The following is a 21,821-nucleotide window of genomic DNA, read 5'->3' as shown; positions in this document are numbered from 1 at the left end:
TATCTCAAAGTAGTGCCTTACTTTTCTTCCTAGGCCATATCACAATTCATAATTAATAGTGGTGTTGGTTCTGTCACTCAAGAGCTGCTTAGTGAGCACTTGTGATGTTCAGAGACTGACAAGCTACCCAGACTAAGCACTGGTTGCAAGTTAAGGAAGGCGATCCCACTGCTCAGTCACTGATGTACAGTGCATGGCTAGGCATCCCATGCTTCAGGCAATGCCAGAAACAGAGCTGATGGTCAATGAGCTGTGCTAAAAAATGAATGATCTAAACATCTGTGCATTTTAAGCTTGACATCATATTGGAAGCTGAATCTTGTTTGCCAAATTGGAGGATCAGATAACGAACACCTTTTACTATTTGACAAGGTTGAAAATGATGTTTTTAGTTTAGAAACATACCTGCACTCACCCTTTTAATCCTCTAGTTAAAACTGAACTTTGAAAGTATTCAAGTAGACAAGAGATGACATTGGCTGTTGACAAAGAGAAATATTTGAAAAGAGATACTAGGAGAGACAGGCACTGGAGAATTGACATGTGAAGATGAATGAACTTATGTACTTGCAAAGAGAATCTGGGACATTTTTAAATGATTTTATTAATACTCTAGAAATATTAAATGAAATCGGAGTGATGAGATAATCCCCAATTGTTAAATTATACAAATTGATTTGAGTCAAGTGCATTTGTTGGGTGAAGAACATTAGAGTGATAATATTAAGTAATTATGTATTAAAGCCAAAATGACCTTATGGACACATTTTCAAGGTGTCATCGAGTAGCTACTGATGTTTTTAATGAGAAGAGCATTATGCTGGCCATAAAACTATTTTCAGAGATAAATGTGACTCTCAAAACCCTGGCAACAGCTTTGACCAATGTGTGATGTTTCACTCCACCCAGGGAAATGGGATTTTTGCACACTGATTGTTTTATTAATTTTTGTGGTTTTTACATCATATTACATTTAAAAAATTATTCACAGATTCATTTTGAATGCACAATTTCCATGCTTTCAGGTGTCCCCTTCTTACTTTAGTATTGTGAGACTTTGATATGTTCCTATGAACCCTTTATCCATATTAACCATGCTTTTGAAAAGAGATTCCATGCTTTCATGTTTCAACTCACATTTCAATTTGTCTCAATTTCAACCTGTTCTTGATATGGTGTACTCTCTACCTCCTTGGTTAGATGGTTTTGTTTAGGGTTATAATAATCTTTACTTTTCTGAGGGCCTAGGTCAGCTCACCATACTGTTAACATTATAATATCTAATAAATTAATGATCTTTTGAACACCAAGCAAAAGAATAGCCCCTCAGTATTCTGCAAAGATTGTAAATTATATGAAAAAGATTTAACACTGTTCTACTCTCTGTTGTCATGGTACTCTAAGATTTCAGTTAAATCATTCTTGACCCCCCCCACCCCGCAGCGCGCGCGCGCGCGCGCGCACACACACACACACACACACACACACACACACACACACACACTGTCCATTCAAATGTTGAATGACTTGTCCTGATCATATCCCAGTTCCAAAGGAGGGAAGACACAAATGCATCCTCATCTTTGACAAATCTCAGTTTCTTATGACAGAGCTCTGAGGCTGTTCATCTGGTGCCAGGTGACCTTTCTGGATTGCTGGTTTCTTCTCTTTACCCAGGCAATGCAGCACAGCCTGGAACCCCTTAAGAACTTAGTGTCCTTCCTAAAAACCCCGTGTTATTATTCTATAGGGAGAGCTAGATAGAGCTTCCATGCATTTTAACTAGAAAGTAATGGTTTTTCTCTGCCAATGCAGTTTCAGTCTTTGGATATGTATGAATATTTGAATAAGAACTAAATCAAAATGTAGTTTTTATTTATTCTTTCAATGCCAAGGTAAGGTAATAGATTTTTATACACAATAGGTAAAAACAGAGCTAAGCCTTTATAACTAACTTTATTTCTTAGTTTTAATTTTGAGAAAATATTGTGTGGTCCTGAAGGGAAGGCACTTTAACTTCAATTCCAAGAAAACATCAAGCATAGAATGAAAATGCTCCCCAAATATGAATTTCTTTTCTGGTGTTCTGGAGAAATCTGTGTTAATCTAATCTGGTTTAGGCATGCTGCCATGATGTACTGATCATAAATATTAATCTTATGCCTAAAAGAATGAATAAGGGCAATGAATATTAAATGGAACAAAAACAGTATTTTTCAGAACAAGACATGGTCTGAATGAAATACACTTTTTGGCAGTAATCAGCTTAAATATCACTCTTTAATGTGCAAACAAAGACATGGAGATTCCACCTGCTTTTAGGCTAAAGGCTTTTCTATAACTTCCTTATAGTGTTATTAACATTAGGTCTAGATGAAATTATTACCTACTGCTTGCAATACTTTGAATTTTATGGAGATTGTCAACTTACAATTAGGTTATATAACTAGAGCACCTTGCTAACAATAGGCACATGAAGAATTAAGGCAATTTAATAATATTTTAGACTACCCATTCTTTGCCATAGCCAAACATCTGAGAATTCAGTAGCATTGACAACTTAATTGTACTTTTGCAACATTCTTGAAAATTTTTAGAGCATACTCTATTTTGGATACACTTATTTAGATGAGTAGTTAATTTTACAAATTTGTTTCTATTTTTAGGTGAACAACAGTGCATTCCAACAGTTTTCTTTGTCCCAAATCATTCAGAAATAAGAAATCAGAAATTTGAATATCCTGATACAGTAATATGAACATTAGAGTTTAACGATTGTTACTACTAATAGCTTTAAATAAACCAATGTTTATGTGTAACATCCATTGTCTATACAATGAATTTAAAGAATAAATGTATTTATAAAAATATTTCTGTCCTAGTTTGTATGGAAGCAAAGGAGGCATATCTTAAGTGACACTTTTTCTTCTAAATAGAATATGGGAATGTGAAACAAGAGGATGAATTTACTGGGGTATAGCTCAGTGGTAGAGTGCTTGCCTAGCGTGAACACAGCCCTGGGTTTGATCCCTGGCAGTGGAAAAAAGAAAAAGAAAACACACAGCATGAACTTGTGTTATGTTTGAAGAGTTTGTTTTCTTCTTCATAGTTATACATTTTTGATGATATTTACATTTCAAAACTATTAACCATAAATAAATCAAACTTACTACAAAACCTTCAGTTGTGAGAAAGATGGAGATGAAATAGAGAAAATTTGAGAGGATCTGTTACTATTACTGAAAAGAAACTAAGAAAATGGATTACTAAGGAAAGGACAAATTGTGTGTCACATCATTCTCTGTTTTGTGAATGACATCTGGCTGTCCTTAGAAGGTGATTTGATATTATTCATTGCCTTCTAAGTAAAGCAAATTAATCAAATCTGATATAGCATTACTTGATCAGTTCAACTTCTTCATAAATACATGTAATTTTTGTTGGGTTTCACAGGTTGCAAAATATTAATCCTAAGAGTTTTAATAATGGAGAATCTATACTGACTGTAAGTTACCTGTGACACATAGAATGATTGAGTTTGAAAGATAGACGTTTAAAAAAATCCATTCTGCTTTATTTTATATATCATCTCCATATTCTGTGTCAGGGAGAACTGCCAATAAATTTTAGGTTTAAATTTATCACTTCATGAAATCCACTTATAAATTTATAAGCAAATTTATATATAAAATTTCTTATAATGGCTGTCAAAAGATGAAACAGTATATCAAGTGCATCACTGCTAGCGATTTGTTTGTAATTAAATTGAAACACAATGAAATAACTTATTGCACAGAGCAAAAGAACTTCATGGAGTTGCTAGATGATAAAATGTAGAGCACATTTTGTATCATTAATAGGTATGATGTTTTTAAGAAGGTAACTGGGGAAGTCACAAAATAATTGGAATACGGAAAAGCGAGATGTAGGAAACAGAGGAGGTGGAGAAACTTAGATTTTTTTTTCTCTTATTTGGAAAGAACATTGGATAAATGTAATAGCTCTTTTAAGCACACTGGTGGCTGCTGAATTGATATGATGACCAACTGTGTGTATTCTCTTTACTGATGATGAAAAACAGGAAATGGGCTTGAATTGTATTTGGAAGGATTTAATTTACCTAAAGTGAACAGAAATCATAGGCTTTCTGTGATGTGTTCTGAAGTTTTATCATTGAAAGTTTTTCTTTTTCTTTTTTTTTTTTTTTGAATGTGTGATACTGAGGTTTGAACTCAGGCCTCACACTTGCTAGGTAGGTGCTCTACCACTTGAGTCACTTCCCCACCCCTTTATCATTGTAAGTTTTTAAGTGACATGTGACCTACTTAAGTTATCCCTTAAGCAATTCACATTTATGTATATCTTTTGTTAGAATATGAAAGGAGTTGGTCTTGTTTTTTTACCACCTTCAAACTCATTATAAGCTCAATGTATGGCAATTGTCCATTTTGAAGAAAAAGTAAATTATTTTTAATATTTATTATGAGATGTTAAATTATGAACTGAAATAAAAGAAAGACCACCCAACTTTATTAAAGACTGGTTTATAGACAATTTCGTTTTATCTAGTATATCCCTTTCTGCAATTATCTAGAAACAAGTTTATTGCCCTTCAGTTGTATCCCAAAGAAGGCAGCTGAGAGGGTTGAAAGAAAGGGATCTTGTTTTCTCCTCATTTTGATCAGAAAAATAGTCGTGAGATTTTGATGGGACGTGGACAAAAGTAGAGACTGGTAAAGGTCATAGCCATGACTTTTTGTGAGAAGTTGACATCCCCTTGGTTGCACAAATGTATCAAGTTTAACAGCACGTTCACTGACAATTTCAAAGTCCAGTATTTTTCTCAGTCATACCTGACCTTTGTCTTCCTAGGCTTATCAACCCTGCAAGCTGTGCTAGATTCTGCTGCTGAAAAGAAATGGCAGGTGACTGCTATCAATGTGGGGAACATTAACAATGACAAGAAAGATGAGACCTATCGATCACTCTTCCAAGATCTAGAGTTAAAAAAAGAACGGCGTGTAATCCTTGACTGTGAACGGGATAAAGTGAACGACATTGTAGACCAGGTTTGCTCCTCTCTGTTTTCTAATGGCACCAAATATAGAATACACAAGCCATGTCAGCATTTGCTAGGAGCATTTGTTCAAGCTGCTTGTACAGCAGTTTTCATATTATGGTTTATGTAGGGTGTAGCAAAGATCATCAATTAAATTATATCTGGCTTCAGTTAGCAATAGCAGATGGCTGTCAATATTGCTGACAGATAGAACAAATCACTCAATATGTAATTCCAGACTTAACATTTTACATGATAAGCGATGCCCTAAACCTTGATATTTTGAATTGGAAAGTTTTAATTTAATTCTATTGAAATTTCTAGAGATAAATAAATAGATAGGTAGTAAGTCAAAATAAGCCTGAGTTCTAAGGGAAAAGTAATGATTTTTTTGGAAATAGGTTATTTCAAATATTAGAGTATAGTATAATGTACTCTAGTATCCTAAACCTATATTATTATCTAACTAAGTCTACATCTCTAGAAAGCATATGCATTTTTATAGAAAATAATTCTTGTATGTTAGAGAATTTTTGTTGTTATAAAACTGTAATCTATAAACTTAAAAATATTAAGGAAATACATTCAGACTGTGTTCACAATTTGAGAAATAAATCACAAGTCTTTGAAAGAATAACACAATTAACAGAGATAGGAGATTTTTATCAGTTCTTAGCACTCTAGCTGTTTTTAGTTTATTGGGAAACGGTAGCCATAAAGTGGTATTGTAATGATAAAAAGATAAAAATCCACCAAGTTTTAAAGCTAGGGTAAGTGACCGGGATGCATCATAATTTACTAAGATCTCTTTCAATGATATCTGCATCTTTTGTTAGCTAATAAATGTATGTGTGTGTTTATGTATGTATATAATTTTGGCTTCTACTTTCTTAGAAGTACATACAATTGGAAAGAAAATAAACAGTTCAGTATGCATTTCTGCCCCTTCTGGGCTTTGAGGGGAAAACTTAAATTCATTAATTTGCACAACATGAAATATTCTGTAGACATAGTGTTGATAAAGCCCTAATTAATATATAATACAGACATAAAAATTGAATGTCTCATGAATAACTGAATAAAACTAACTTGCTATGAGAAAGAACTAATGATGGATAGTTTGAGTAGAAAAATCTTGATACCAGTCTTGGGAGATTAAGTTAGGATTGTTTTTAACCTGAAGGTCTCTTGTTCAGGTGTGAACCTCAAAATCTCATTTGAATTTCACAGGAGGTTCTCATTAAAGCTGAATTTTAATATTCATTAAGTCTGGTTTAAAATGTTTTAAGTATTCCTGATTCATAATAAGAAATATTGGTGAAAGTTTCTATAAAAATAACTCTTTTTAAATCTAGAAGAGAGAAATTGCAAAAGAAACAGGGAGCATATGGAAAGCAATGTTTAGAAGCAAATCAATGATCAATGTCCCTATGGGCAGACAGTCAAGATGCAGAGTGTGTTGCATATGTATCATAAAGCACCCCTTAATGTACAAAGTGAGTACATATGATTGATGGTATATCATTCAACAAACATTTATTGTGAACATACTCTGTATAGAGTGAGGGATGCAAAGGAAGACAAGGAAGAGTGGTGTCTCCACCCTATGAACTCATGGTATAGAGGGGAAGAAAAAAAAGTCCATGTAAAACGCCGTATTATAAGTTAAAACGCAATGTAGTGGTACCGGTCAGCTTTCCATTGCTGTAGCAAATACCTGAGGTAAATCAACTCATAGAAAGGAAAGGTTTATTTTGGCTAAAATTTTGTAGGTTTCTATCCATAGTTAGTTGATCTGTTGCTTTGGAGCCAGTTGAGAGGCAATGCATCATGGTGGGAGTATATGGTAGAGGAAGTTGGTCACCTCATGGTGGTGTGGAAGTACAAAGAGAGATGAGGGCCCCAAAATCCTGTCTGAGTGCCTCCCTTCAATGATCTAAAGACTTTCTATTAGGCCCCACCTTTTAAAGGTTCTACCACCCTTCAATTGTACCATGCTGAGGACCAAGCCTTTAACACATGGGACTTCAGTAGAGATTTAAGATCCAAACTATAGCAGTGGTCTAGTGAGCATGGAGGAGGAAGTACCTGTCTTTGCAGGGTAAGGATAGTCTGGGAAGGGTTCATATAGAAGGCGGCATTTGACTGGCTTGGACTCATTCGTTTGTCAAACAAATATTCCCTGAGTGTCTACTGTTTACCAGACAAGCTCTGCAGTGCAGTGTGTCCAAAAAAGAAATGTAAACCATGTAGGCTAGGCCCCATCAAGGTGTGTTAAAGCTTTTTTTACAGAAAATGATAAACCATTATAACAACAGGATAAACCATGAATGAAAACAACAGAATATTCTGAGATAGGATTACTGAGAGAAAGAATTTAGAAATTATGTTTTTCACCAGGCAAAAAGTGAGGATAAGGTATATTCTAAGAAAAGGAAACTATTTATTCTTTCAGTTAGCAGTATCTACAAGAGAACAGAGTGGAGACAAAATTCTTTATCTTGAAATTGGAAGTAGAATCAAACTGTATTAGATTATAGGTAATTCATTTTCCTTTGATAAAACCATCAAGGCACTTATTTCTAGATGTGATTAGGCATGAAAAGTATTCATCCATCAAAATTAATAAATTAACATAGATTTTAGTAGTGCCATATCAGTTGTTCCTATAAAGCAAAATTTGGTGGTTAGTGCAGCCAACACTACTCTTTATATGGTCAGAGGGCTGGTAAGTTTTCATATCCTTCTTTCTCTTAGTGTACTCTAAGTTCAAGAAAGAACTATTGATATTATCATTTTACTGTGTTTATTTTAATTCTCAGAAGGAAGTCACAGATGCTTCAGAAAGTAGCTTGTACAGAAAGCAGAGCCAACAGATGTCCTTAGGCTATGCGATGGACACAATCGTCTTGATTAATCTGAAGTTAATTCATGTATTTTTCATTCAGAAGGACATTTCTTTATTTTTTTTTTCCAAAATTTTCCCTTCAACATGGAGGGTTTCATTTCTTGGAAAAGGCAATTTAGTCGTGTTAGAAAAGGCAATTTAGTCATGTCAAAAATAGTTTAGAAAACAACATAAGCTTTAACTTCCTTTCAAATGCTATCACTTAATATTAAAGTCGCATATGGTGAAATCTTTCCCATGACTTTTGTCCTTGATCTTAAACTAAATGTGTTGCTTTGAAGCACCTGACTTTGTCTGGGATTATGGAAGGTCAGAGAAGTCTTACCCAGGAGATAGAAATTGGGCTGAGATTCATTGTGCCTTAAAAATTAGTAAGACAAAAGATATGTTGGTGGAGAGAGCTTTCCAAGCATAAAAGACAGAAGATGTAAAACTCTGAGGTTATGGGAAGTGTTTTAGTGTACAGAAGTTTAAAAGAGGCCCATGTGAATTGAATGTGGTGAATGGAGAAGGTGGACCTGGAAAAGCATGCAAAATGGATGAAATATGCACCATATTAAGAAATTTGCTTATTTTGGAGCCTCACCAAATCAGTTTAACCAGCAAAGCTATTAGTTGTCTATATAGCCTTGTCATTTTATGCTTTCCATTGGTGTGATTATTTTTCTTAAAAATGGAAATTATATTTGCATTCAGATGATCCTAGACTGACAAGGATGCAGTTTATGATATTGCAATTTTAGAATGGTGTGAAAAGCATATGCATTTAGTAGAGACTGTACTTTTTGAATTTTGATCTTCTGTGTTAGCAATATGCAGTGTGAAACTCTTTTGTACTGTTAGGCAGTGGCAGTGAGCCCAGCTCCCAGCCAGACATACGAGCACAAGATAAAACAACCCAGGCTCTTCAGTGCTCTGTTTTGCCAAGCTCCCATGTTTGGCAGGTTAGGTGTTTTAAATGCATTTTTGACAGTGGGTTTATCAGGACTTAATCCCGTGGAAGGTTGGAAACCATCTGTATCTATGCACCAGGACTGTAGCATTGACATCTCACCCTTATATACTCTGTATGTTTGATGTAGGTCACTGAGGCAAATTGATTCAACAATGTCCAGAACTATTGTGAGCATTGCTAGGATGAGCACTTGTTCTGGAATGTGCTTATCTTTCCATTGATTTTTGACTCAGATTTGTGGGAAAAAATTAGCTTTTATGATATTTTGCTGTCTAAAGCTAAAAGTAATGTCCATTATTAGTAAATGTCTTACTAAGGTTTAAGCATTTCAAGATTTTTAAGATAGAAAGGAAATATTATATATCCATGTAAATTTATTTATTTTCCTCATTAAATATTCTTTTAAAGTTTATATAGGCCTATAAAATATATGTTTTTCTCTTTGAATATATCTGTGTAAATATAACATCTCAGGTGTTGATTTCAGCTATTTGATGTTTTACTAAAAAATCAAAGAGAATTTTAGGAATAAAAATATGACTTGTGGATTAAGCATATTTTGATTTTATGTTTGTCAAAACTTCGTGGCCTCATTTTTACTAATGTAAAAAATCAGGTAATTGTTTTGGTTTAGTGATTGACTTTTTCAAACATAAGTTGTTAAACACTAAACTGTGTTATTACTTGTTCACGAGAGAAATATTTTCTGGGATTCACAATTAGGTTTTATCAAAAATGAGTAATTACGGAGCATCAAAAAACATAGTTGGTAAAATTTCATTTTTCCATGACTCAGATCAGAATTTTACATCGATGTTATTTTCATTTGTTAAATAATTATTTCTTTATTTTTGTTAGGTTATCACCATTGGAAAACATGTTAAAGGGTATCACTACATCATTGCAAATCTGGTAGGTGAATTAATTGCCATTATTTTACTAAATACTCTTATTAATTAAAAATCTTAACTTTGAGCAGTGATGTTTTGAAAATATAATTTAACTTTATTTCATAGATTGGAAATGACAACTTTTTTCAATTTATTGTGTTTTAGATTACTTCCCACTTTACATTTTCCAATCACCGGTTATGTGAACATTTGTAGAATAATATTTGACTTAATAAATTATCTCGGAAGGCATATTTTTAAAAATATGAAGTTTAATTGTCCGAACATCCCCTTGTCTCTCACTATCACTGTGTTTTATAAACATTACCTCCTTCACATTTAAAGTTTTAGTATATGTGATATCTGAAATAAATGCACACTTGTGAGACTACATCTCAATGCACAATTAAACCTGGAAATGTGATAACAATATTATCAATTGTACAATATGTCATATTGATACGCTACTCTTTCTGATTTTCTATTTACTATGTAGATAGCACAATGAAAAGTGAATTTATAGCCAATGACTTTCTCATCAGGATTCTCGTCAAACACAATCATGTTAAAACAACAGAATGGCTAATTACATTTCCCTTAAGTATAATCAATCAGCTTAGAATCATCATCAGACATTTCTTTTTTTCAGAATAGGTTTTAGATCCGCAATATTAGGACTTTATGAATACAGAGTTTTTTGCTTTTAAGTAAATGTGATTCCGTGTGTTGAAGAATCTCTGCCCTATCCTTTATGTAAAACGTAATGATAAAAAGGTGAGAAAAAGAGGAAAAGAAGCAGAGAATATAAATTTACTATAAATAGCATAATAAGATTCTGAAAAAGTTTTGTATATATACAAATACAGATTCATTTTATGATTTCTAGAGTACCAGCTTGTACATCATAAAGCATTATTCCTAGTAGTAAAAGAGGTTAAAAACAAAAGTAAGCAAAACTTATGACTCTAATAAATACTGTTGTCATGGAAGTTAGTATCAATGACACAAAACATTGAATTTCAGACCAACATGCTGTGGTCCTTCATAAGGAAATTTCTGTTTGGCAATGAGTGTCTGATGACTCTCAAAATTCTGTAGGATTTTCCCTTAGGAGAGAAGGAGATGCTAAAGGGCTGTTGTAGGGAAGGAAGAGTTAAAATAAATGAAATTCTTTGCTGAGTCTCTGCAGAACCACATTAGTGCTGGGAACAGCCTGGACAGTCAGTCTCCTGTGTGAATTGTGTCATTTGATGAACAACACTGAGCCACACTGAAAGCTGTGACTTTTAAAAATGTCCAGATGGAGAAGATTATATTGGAACATTGAGAAATAATGACAGAAGGCAGCTCATCAATTTGAGAGTTGATAATCTGATGGCATGAAAAAGGGAAGAAGTGTTTGAATGGCCAAAATTTTTTAAAAAAATTTCATGCTGCCATCATGCTTCTGGAGAGAAATGTAACTCATTTAATCCAAATTCAGGTTCTAATTTTCCTTTTCTGAATATGCCTTCCTTGCTATATGAACTTCTGGTGAATTAGATTGTTACAGAAGTCTGCACTCTGCTGTAATTTCTGAATATTTAGAGGACACATGGACATTTCTCTGACATTTAGAATTGAGAAGTGCCATCCAAAGTTGAAGGGCTTTCCTCTTCCGTACTCTAGATTCAGCCAGGGTTTAATGAGTATTAGAAAAGTTGGTTCTAAAAGATTTAAAATGTCTTTAGATACTGATATTGATTCATTTCTTCAGGAATGGCTGAATGCTTGATTATGTTCCTAAACCCAGGCTGTGGTTAAATTCTTGATACAGCATGTAAAATCATAAATAAGCCATACAATGACAAGGAAGTGGTCAAAGGGTATGAAGTACTCATTTCTTCAGCCTTGCTCTTATGGTTTAACTTAATTCTTTAAAATGTGCTATTTCTACAATGCTAGTGATTTTACCTGAAAATCTGAGATTTTTATGGACATGAGTGGAGAGTTACTTTCTGCTTTAAATCCCTGTAAATGTATCTCCAGTAGCAGCAGTGTTAGTGGGTTTTAATTTGATGAGCTTGTTACCATGTGTATTGCTAATCCTTGGCTCTGTCCTGTAACTTGCTCTCAGTTTTTCTCCTTCCCTTTTCTCTCTTTTTTTAAATAAAAAAGAAGAAAACTTAGGGAAATGCAGATCCTCACTCAGACTAGTTTAAGTCTTATCTAAGGTTTCAGTTGAAAGTGTCATTTGTAGTAAAAACTACAGTGAAAGGACAAAATTATATAAGACCCTAAGAAAAAAGAAAATGAGAAAGGAAGTAACAACAGTACAAGAAGTCAACAAACTTTTTAAAGGCACAGATTAGATGAAGGATGAACATATGGCATAGGATGCAGAAGGAAAGCAAAACTGCAAGTGGCTACAGACAAGGAACAAGCCTGCTCAGGACACTGAGTGTCAGTCCTGGAAGAATTAGGACCCAGAGTCAGCAAGGTGAATGTGGAGACTGGGAGGGGCCTTACTGCCTTCTCTAGAAGCTGAGTGTGGCCTGGGTATTCATGTGCACATCACTTTCAGGAGCAGCCTGTAAGGGAATGAGGGCTGTGAGAGAGGGAAAGAAGAAGCTGACTAAGCATATGATTAAGGAGGAATTTGGGTCCAGTCTGACCTCCCGGAGCTCTGCCTTATATAAATCGCATCAATCTCTTAGAACCTGAGGGAGGGAAGAGGGGCCTTTGAAACTTCTAAGAGCATGAATGGGGCTCATTAGCAAGATAAAGCCATTAGCTTTTGCCATTGACTAAGGGCTGTGAGGGAGTGGCTTTCATTGCCCCATGGAAATTCTCTGGGAAAGGGATAAGAGCCATTGGCCAAAGCAGAGAAAGCCCCAAGAGGAAGGAGAAGCTCTTGTCAGTTACACTACTAAAATGAATCCTTGGAAACCTGAATGGGTCACTGAAATCACTGAGTACAAGGACCTGATTCAAAGTTCCTTGTGGGGAAACACAGGATGCCCCTAGTACTTTGCGCACCACCCAAACACCAGGTAACTATTGGTGCTGGACCTACTTCCTCTCTCAGTGATACTGCTTTCTAGAAAATATTAATTGGAAAAGTGCTGGAAATTCAGAGACATTTTGAAAAAACAAAACCCAAACAAGGACAACAAAATGAAAGTGAAAGTCTCTATATGGAATTCTGAACCTCCCATCCTATCAGCCATCCGTCCCTAAAATCTGGCCAGGCATGTAGCAGATCAGAGGATTCTGAATGGCCCAGAGGAAAAGAATCCCAGTACTGGCAAAGAGGACTTCCATGCAGCCCACCTAACCATCTAACTGACATCTGCCTTACCTTGCTAATGAGCCTCATTTATGTACACAGAAAATCCAAGACACGTTTTAGGGTCTTACCATGATATATTAAACCATAATTAGGCATTCGCGAAGTCTTTGCCATGAAGGATGCGATACAAAAAATGATGAGTAACAAAGCAAGAAACGTAAGAAAAAATGTTTAAAATTGTAATTGTTGGTAATAATGGCGCAGATAGGTTTCAGTTCTTACTGCACCCTTAAGCTTCTGTTTTCCAGGGTCACAGTCCTGCCTCAAGTCTAGCTTGAATCCTCCTTCTGCCCCAACCTCCAATCAGCATGAACCATAAGATCCTAACCAATCAGATCATGCTGAGTCTCACTGAGGTGTATTTAAGCCCCTGCCCTTCCTGCTTCTCTCTCTCTTGGCTCTCTCTCTCCCCCACCTGGCAATAAAGAATCTCTTGGCCAGATCACTCCTCTCCACGTGGTCACTTTGGGGCCTACATTTTCCAGCAGTAATTAATATCAAAAGGAAGGGAAATATTTAAGCCATTAAAAAAAAAAGATTTTATAAAAAAGGGAGGAAAAAAAGGGAGAATAAGGAAGATCTCTGGAAAATTAATTTGTTTTTCTAAAATAGTTATATTACTTGAGTTTGAATATAAAGAGAAAATCTTCCAGATTACATAACATAATGTCAACATTATATAAACTCAGCAACAGATTTAGACATTTAAGTTAAGGATTGCAACATCTTGATAATAGACATTCTAGAATGAGCAAAAAGTAGAAGTAGGAGAAAGAAACATTTCAAAAAATGTCCAGTACTGACTGATTCAAGTCTCCCTATTGAATATATAGGATAATGAAAGAAAAAAGAGTTGCAGGAAAATTTCAGAGAGTGAGAAGATATTAAAAGTTTCTGGCAGGTAGTGCCTAGGAGCAGGAAGCAATTCAGACCCAAAATGAATTAGATATGATATGTTTTTCAGTAGTGACAGTAGAAAATAAAAGCCAATGGGACAATAACTTCAAATTATGAAGGTTCCAACTTAAAATTCTATATTGAGCCAGGGTAGAGTTCTTTTCAAACATGGCAGTGTCAAAACATTTACTCCAATGTCTTGGGAAACTACTGGGGGATTCCAGTAGAAGAAAGAAATAAAACAAGGAAGGAATCCCAGGAAATAAGATTTCTCAGAAAAGTAATGAATAGGTACACATGAGGGCAACAGCTGTGGAGTAGATGGACAGAGGAGCCAATTCATATTGTAGCATCAAGAAGGAGGTGTTAAGCCAGGTGTGGTGGTACATATCTATAATCCTGGCACTCAGGGGGACAAGTTCTTGAGTTCAAGGCCAACCTGGACTATGTAGTAAGACTGACTCAAAACACCAAGGGAGAAGGGGAAGAAGGAGGCCTCCTCAAAATTAAATGCTAAAGAGAAAATTTGAAATTGATTTCCTCATATGTTTGAATGTTTTATTTTTTAAAAGAAACCTTTCTTTTGTGGTGCTGACAATTGAACCCAGTCCTGTGGTTACTGTAGGCAAGAACTCTACCAATGAGCTCTCATCATGGGCCCTAGCCTATAAAGCTTCACTCTTCACATGTGAAATGCTGTAGGCACTAACCAGAAAAGATGAAAATATGCATATAGAGCTCTCTTGTAGTGAAACGGTGACAACAGTTACTAACATTGGAATGAAAAAAATGCAATCTTTGTGCATATACAGTGACTATTGATGAAAATGGGTAAGGAGATGATGGTTTGGTCTTGCAATCAATTTACGTGCCCATCTGGTAGAAAAAAAAACAATTAAAATATCTAAAATTGATAAAGAAAGAGCAATAAAAGAATGCCATGCAGAAATACAAAGGTGAATTTGTGAACAATGAACACATTGAAATTCAGTTCTTTGAAGCAACTGAACTTGGCTTGGGTGGGGTAGAGTAGAGAATCTGATTTTTTTATATGCTTTTTTGCACTAGTAGTGCTATGTTGATGAAAAGTAAAAAAAAGAAAAAACAAACAATGGTTGGTCAATAAAAAGCAATTACCCTTTTCCCAAATAAACAATGTATATACTCATCAACATCAACAACAAAGAACAGATACAGATATTTCTATGTATTGTAGTCAGGATTCTTATAGTCATTATGCTAATAATGAAGAATAAGTTTAAAATGTGAAAATATTTACAATTCAGACACATTAATATTGAATTAAAATTCATGACAGTATAATATTTGAATCAATGGAAGCACCACATGACAGTTTATTAATGACTGAATTATTCTAATTATGTAACAGAATTTGATTTTTTAAAATTTAATACAGTCTATAAAATTAGTTTCAGACTTAATGTGAAATGGTCTGTTTTCAGATCAACCATTGGGAATGATGTCTGGTCATTTAGTGCCTTCTATCCCCATTTTAGAGATGCTTTATTAGGTGGGTGAGGATCCATTTAAATGGGAATAACTTGCTCAGAAGGCTGCAGTGTGGAACAAGTCACAAGCTCTTCAGCACCTATGAACTCATGGTGATGCTCCACTGCAGATTTTATAAAGGAAACCCAGGCCTCCAGGGATGATTTCTCAATAAAAGGGGAAACTTTTATGTAACAACTACTGAGTGCTTCATGCAATGGTCAGTCAGCACACGGGTATTGACTAGGAATTGCAATGACGTCAAGATGATGCTAGCGCTGGTGAAGGATGCTGGCTGATAAATCCCTGAAACCTGTTTTGTAGGCTTTTATCTCTCATGAGTTCTTCAAGCTATATAAACTATTGTGCACAGAGTCATGTGGTAAGTGTTCTTTTGTGCATGACACACATGTGCTTTACGTCTAGGGATTTACTGATGGAGACCTATTAAAAATTCAGTTTGGAGGTGCGAATGTCTCTGGATTTCAGATCGTGGACTACGACGATTCTCTGGTGTCCAAGTTTATAGAAAGATGGTCAACACTGGAAGAAAAAGAATACCCTGGAGCACACACGACTACAATTAAGGTTTGCTGTTGTTTCTGCTTTTTTTTTCCTATGTGAGGAAACAGGTGGATCTAGAGAAACAGGAAGGAGTGCTTCTGCAGACTGCTAGGTATGCTTTTTTCACATTTGATGTTAAGAAGCACTTAGCATTTTACTATATCACATCTCAGTTTTCTACTTCCTTTCATTCATTTATTTACCTCCTTGGCTTCATATTGAGGGAATTCTGAACCAGGCACTTTGGTGGTAAACAAAAAGGCAGGATCCTGTCTCCATTCACAGTTTAGCTGTGGAAGGACAAAAAGCATGGGAAGAATGCCAGGAAGGAGGGTACATCAAACTCTAAAAGACACGGCAGGCAAGGCTGTCTCCCATTAAGTACTCTGTGAGGTCCTGCTCTGAGGACGAAGTGATTCTTAGGTTAAGACCGAGGAATGAAAGACAGTCTGGCTGCTGCATAGAACATGTTTGTAAACAAGTTAAAGAACAATAGTTGTCAATGTTTCCTAATTTTCAAAAACTCATTTGCAGACAGTTTGGTCAATAAACATATGGTCACACGTTAAAAAGTACATGTGTTTTTTGAATGTATTTGTGTGTGTGTGTGTGTGTGTGTGTGTGTGTGTGTGTGTGTGTGTGTATAACTCACTGGAGATGAATAGCCTGGACTCTGGAATACCTTAGGAAGCAGATAAAAATCTCAACTTACTTTAATAATGGGAAAAACAAATGTAGTGCTTTATGCAATCAAACAGAATTTTTGAATGCTAAATGTAACATCATGCTTAGTTTTAAGAACCACCCAGTTTCATTGAGAAAGTTCTTACCTATACCTACTAACTCCAGAGTATTTCCTACTCTTTCTTGTATCAACTTAAGAGTTTGGGGTCTGATATTAAGATCCTTGATCCATTTTGAGTTAATCTTGGTATAGGGTGATATACATGCCTGCTTTGTTCTTTGTGGACTTTCGACACACTGAGGTCCCCTTATTTATCTTATGTATTTTATTGTGTATGTACACATGCATATGTTTACTTTCAAACCTTAAGTATTTCTGATGCTGGGGAGAAGTTTTTTTGTCTTCTGTTACTAATCTTATTGGGAGCTGTGGTAAAGATTAAGCTCTGGCTGAGAGAGGATGTGGAGTGAGTGGATGAAGACTGATGTGTGATGATTATGGGCTACAGGTAAAAAACATTTTCAAGTGTGCAGTGATTTTGTTGTTTTGTGTGTTACAATGTAGATTATGTGAACTATTTGGGAAGCCAGTTAAGATGATTATTCATCATAGAGATGGTGTTCAACTGTAAATTTGTGTCGGGCTATGATACTGGTCATAGATATGGATCAGAAAATGTGAAGTTCTCTACTGTTGGTGCACAAATGGATCCTTTTAATTTTAAGTTAATTTCAAAGAAGTACCCTTTGCAGGTTAAAAAAATCACCATTCCTGTTGGGTGCTGTTTTTTGTTTGTTTGCTTGTGTTGGTTCTGGGGTTTCAACTCAGGGTCTCATGCTTAGGTGAGCCAACTTTCCCCTCAGGTCCCCCCACCTTGTTTTTTAAAAAAAAATTTAGTTATTTTTCAGATACGGTCTTGCTAACTTTTTGGCTAGGCTGGCCTTGGACCACTTCCTCCCAATCTCTGCCTCCTGAGTAGTTGGGACTATAAGAGGGAGCCACTGTGCTTGGCCCTATAATGTGGTCTTGTTGGATAGCTTCAAGAAACAAGGCTGCTGAGAACTCAGATGAATACTGGATCCTCAGCATCAGCGTGTGTCTCCATCAGGGCTCAGGAGAAATCTAACTAAGGCTTCTTCTGTGAACAGCAGACTTCTGACCATTAAAAGGAAATGCCATTTCAGTTCTTGAAGAGCACATGCACCATTCAACCTCAAAGGGAGCCAGCATACTCCTTTTGGGTATTCTTGTCATCACTGTGCCGCTCACAACTGCTACCTGTTGGGAGAAGTGTGAAAGAAAATGGGATTCTTTTTTTTCTCCTAGATGCGGTTCACTATCCAGGTCCATGTGTTTTGTATCAAATTGTGTTCTGTGGGTATTAGAGATCTTTGAACATTTTACCAAAACCTAGTGAGAGACTCCACTCTGTTGAAAGCATCCATGCTGATTTTCTTTGCTCCCTACCCTCTGTAGCATTGCCCTTCCACAATCCCTCCTTTCCAGTTGCTTTGGCCAATTTTCAAACAGATCATGATGGCCCTTTGTTATGGCATGTTGCAAAGAATGTAGGATAACAGGTTTAAAAATAGGCTCTGCATGGCTCTTTAACCCTACGTCTAGTCTTCTCCCCTGCACAAGGCAATCGTGACTTTCAATGAAGATTAACTAGGATACAGGACACACGTTAGCGTAGGGTCAGAAACACAGATGCACTTAAAGGCTCGTTCCCTTTTCCACCTCATTCATAAAATGAGGGAATTTTAGCCATTTTTTTTCTCTCTCTTTCTCTATATAATAGTTTTCCTATATATATATATACACACTTTGATAAAGTTTAATTTTTAAATTAGGCATGGTAAGAGATTAACAACTAGTAATAAAATAGAATAAATATAACAGTATACTTTAGTAAATGTTTTGTAAATGTGGACTTTCAGATATCTTCTTGTACTGCATTCATTTTCTTGCTTGCTGTTAGTTTGAGATGATATAACATCTATGAATTAGGTGAAGTAAGGTGATTGATACAGATATTGTGACCTCAACACAGTTTTTTCTTTCCTTATTAAGTTGAGAACTTCACCTTTTCACTTTCACTTAAAGAAAATACTTTATAGCTTTATCTTTAGCATATCCAAATTGTCAGACTCACTACTCTTGCACTTTGGAGGCATTATTAAGTAAAATAAAAGTTACTTGAACACAAGCACCGCCATACTACAACAGTCAATCTGATACAGTTACTAAGTGACTAATAGGAGGGTAGCTTATACAGGGTTGACCTAGTGAGCAAAGGGTGGTTCATATCTTGGGTGGGATAGAGTGGAGAGCATGAGATTTTATTCTGCTCCTCAGAACAGCAGGCAATTTAAAACTTATGAATTATTTATTTCTGGAATTTCCCACTTCATATTTTCAGACCATGGTGACCACAGGTAACTGTAACCACAGAAATCAAAAGTGCCGATGTGAGAAAACTGCCATAATGCTTTCATTTAATTTTTCTGCTTCCATATGCAGAAGAAAGAAGGAAAAACTAAGGATCTATATTGTGTTTTCTATATAAGGAGTCCTTTCTGGATACATAGGTCACTTGAAAAAAGGGGACAAAAATATCCCTAATGAGATTATTTACTTTGATACTGTTATTTGGGTCACTGACTGTATCAGATACATTGTCTGGTGATTTAAATCACATTTTACTACTTCAGAATAAAAACTAGTGTTATAGGCACAAAAATCTATAAAAATCCAGTTCATTACATCAAGTTCTTTCCATAGTTAGGCTTTGGGTATTATATCCAGTTGTGGGAATAATAAATAAATGATTGTTTCAAAGTTGAAATCTATCCCCAAAGTTAATGCAGTTTGCATAGTTTCCTACTCAAAATAAATTTCATTCAACGAATACAAGTGAAATCTTACATGTGTTTAATATTTAACATATTTTAATAACTATTGAATATAAATTGTAATGTTGAAGTTGTTCTTTCTTGTAAAAATAAGTCTAGATTCATAGCTCTGAGATTTTCAATTTGACTTTCTTTCAATAATTTGCTGATATCTCAGAGCAATTTTCATTCATTCATTCACGTATTCATGCAGCACCTATTTATTGACTTTCTCCTCTGCAAGGCACTACTCTAGGTGTCAGAGAAATGACAAGGTTTTGACCTTCAAAAAGTTTATCTTCAGAATAAAAACCAGCAATTACTTTGTAGCAATGATAGAAAATATCTTATTAACATCTTAAAATTATGTGCTCAAAACTGAACTTATTTTTTGTTTTTGGTTTTTCAGACAAATTCTTACTATACATCTCAGGTTGGCCCTGAATTCTGTTAAACCCAGATTGGCATGGAATTCTTGATCCTCCTGCCTTTGCCTCCCCAGTGCTGGGGTTGCAGGCACACAATACCACACAGGTCTCAAAACTGAATTTGTGATTTGTCACTACTGACTACCTCATAGTCCGCTTCTGCAAACTCTGCTTCAGCAGTTTTTCCCATCTCTAGTGATAGCAATTCCAGCCTTCAGTGGGTGCTTAGGCCCAAAACTTCAGTTCCAATTCCTCTCTCGCCCTTGCAGTCCACATTCAATCTGTCAGAAAATCCTATTAACTCTGCCTCACTTCTTACCACCTCCTTTACAACCACTCCAAACGCAGGCACCATCCACACCCCTTTCCTTATTGCCACGGTCTCCGAACTGGTCTCTCTTCCCACACTTGACTTCTGCATCTTCATCTTTGTGGTCTTTTTAAAGTGTAAGTTAGATTCTGTCATCATTCTGCTCTGAACACTTTGGTGTGCTTCTTTTTTACTTGGCATAAAAGACAGACACATTCCTTTGGCATAGGAAGCACCAAATACTCTGCCATCCAGTCATATGTGTCCTCACTTCTAGGCAGTGTCTTCTCATTTGCTCTGCGTCAGCTACATTGGCCCCCTTGTTATTTCTTCAGTGTCTCAGGTGCCATCCCACGCAGGGTCTCTGCAGTGGGATTCCAGCTTCCCTCTGAATGGTAAGCCTCTTGCACACATTGGATCTGGTCCAAATATCAATTTCCCATGGAAGCCAGTGGTTGGCACTCTGCTTAAAAACCAAGTCTCTGAACCACTGGGGGACACACGAGCACAATTGTTTTCTCATTCCTAGCTTCTAGAGTATTCTATTTGCAATTAATTTATCCATTGCACTGTAATTATTTCCTACTGTTTGAAAGTGTCAGTTTTATATTTGCTCACTGACACCCCTAGAATAAAGCCTAGCATAGAGTGGCTATTCCATGAATGCTTTTAGAATGAAAACTGGAGGAGAGAAAAGATGTTTGCAGTGAGGAACATGGAAAATAGAAACATTTCCATGAGGCTGGGGCAGAAAGTTTTGAGAGGATGTTGGGAAACCATACTTTAGATATGTGCAGAGTCCGGGTTGGGTGCAGCTCAGTGGTAGAGAACTTGCCAGCAGGTGCGAGGCCCTGGGTGTCATCCACAACAGTACACGATGTGCAGGACCCTGGGCCTGTGTGCCTCATGGATACACTGAGGCATTTTATCTTTGTCTTGTTCTGAGAGCAACCAGGGACCAAGAAGAGGATAGTGATCACTGTTTGAATGCAGGAAGATTAATGTGACTTCCTGTTGACAAGAGATTACAGGAATCCCAGGTGGAGTAAGCAGAGATGTGATGGACAATCCAGAATGGGGGTGACAGTTGTCTGAATTGTGACTGTGGCAAGGGGATGAATTTCTCACATTGACATTTCTTCTAGTTCTTTAATAAATGAAATAATTGCAAAAATCACAGCCATTCATATGTGATATAAATTCAGCTGAGAGATATTTGTAAGTTAAAAAGAAGACCCTCAAAGGCAATGTGCCTCACTTGTATCATCTTAGCCCTAAATCTCTCACAATGGTTTGCAGAGTAGGTACACAGGTGACATTTGTAGGAACAAAGAATAATGATCTGGAAAATATTAGTAAACACAGAAGTATCAAATCACTAAGAAAGAAAA

General features: G+C 35.9%; 1 protein-coding gene across 5 annotated transcripts in view; it reads left to right on the top strand.

The window, feature by feature from the left end:
* Nucleotides 1–21,821, top strand: part of Gria2 (glutamate ionotropic receptor AMPA type subunit 2) — a 138,948-nt gene that overhangs the window by 79,372 nt on the left and 37,755 nt on the right. For all 5 annotated transcript variants that reach the window (XM_074041756.1, XM_074041755.1, XM_074041754.1 and 2 more), the window contains exons 4-6: nt 4,873–5,069; nt 9,781–9,834; nt 15,976–16,137. In XM_074041756.1, coding sequence (XP_073897857.1) covers nt 4,873–5,069; nt 9,781–9,834; nt 15,976–16,137 — 413 coding nt within the window. The remainder of the gene's footprint in view (nt 1–4,872; nt 5,070–9,780; nt 9,835–15,975; nt 16,138–21,821) is intronic.

This window comes from Castor canadensis, chromosome 9 (assembly GCF_047511655.1).
Source record: "Castor canadensis chromosome 9, mCasCan1.hap1v2, whole genome shotgun sequence".
NCBI lineage: Eukaryota > Metazoa > Chordata > Mammalia > Rodentia > Castoridae > Castor > Castor canadensis.
Note: the sequence above shows the minus strand (reverse complement) of the source record. Positions and strands in the feature narration are given on the sequence as shown.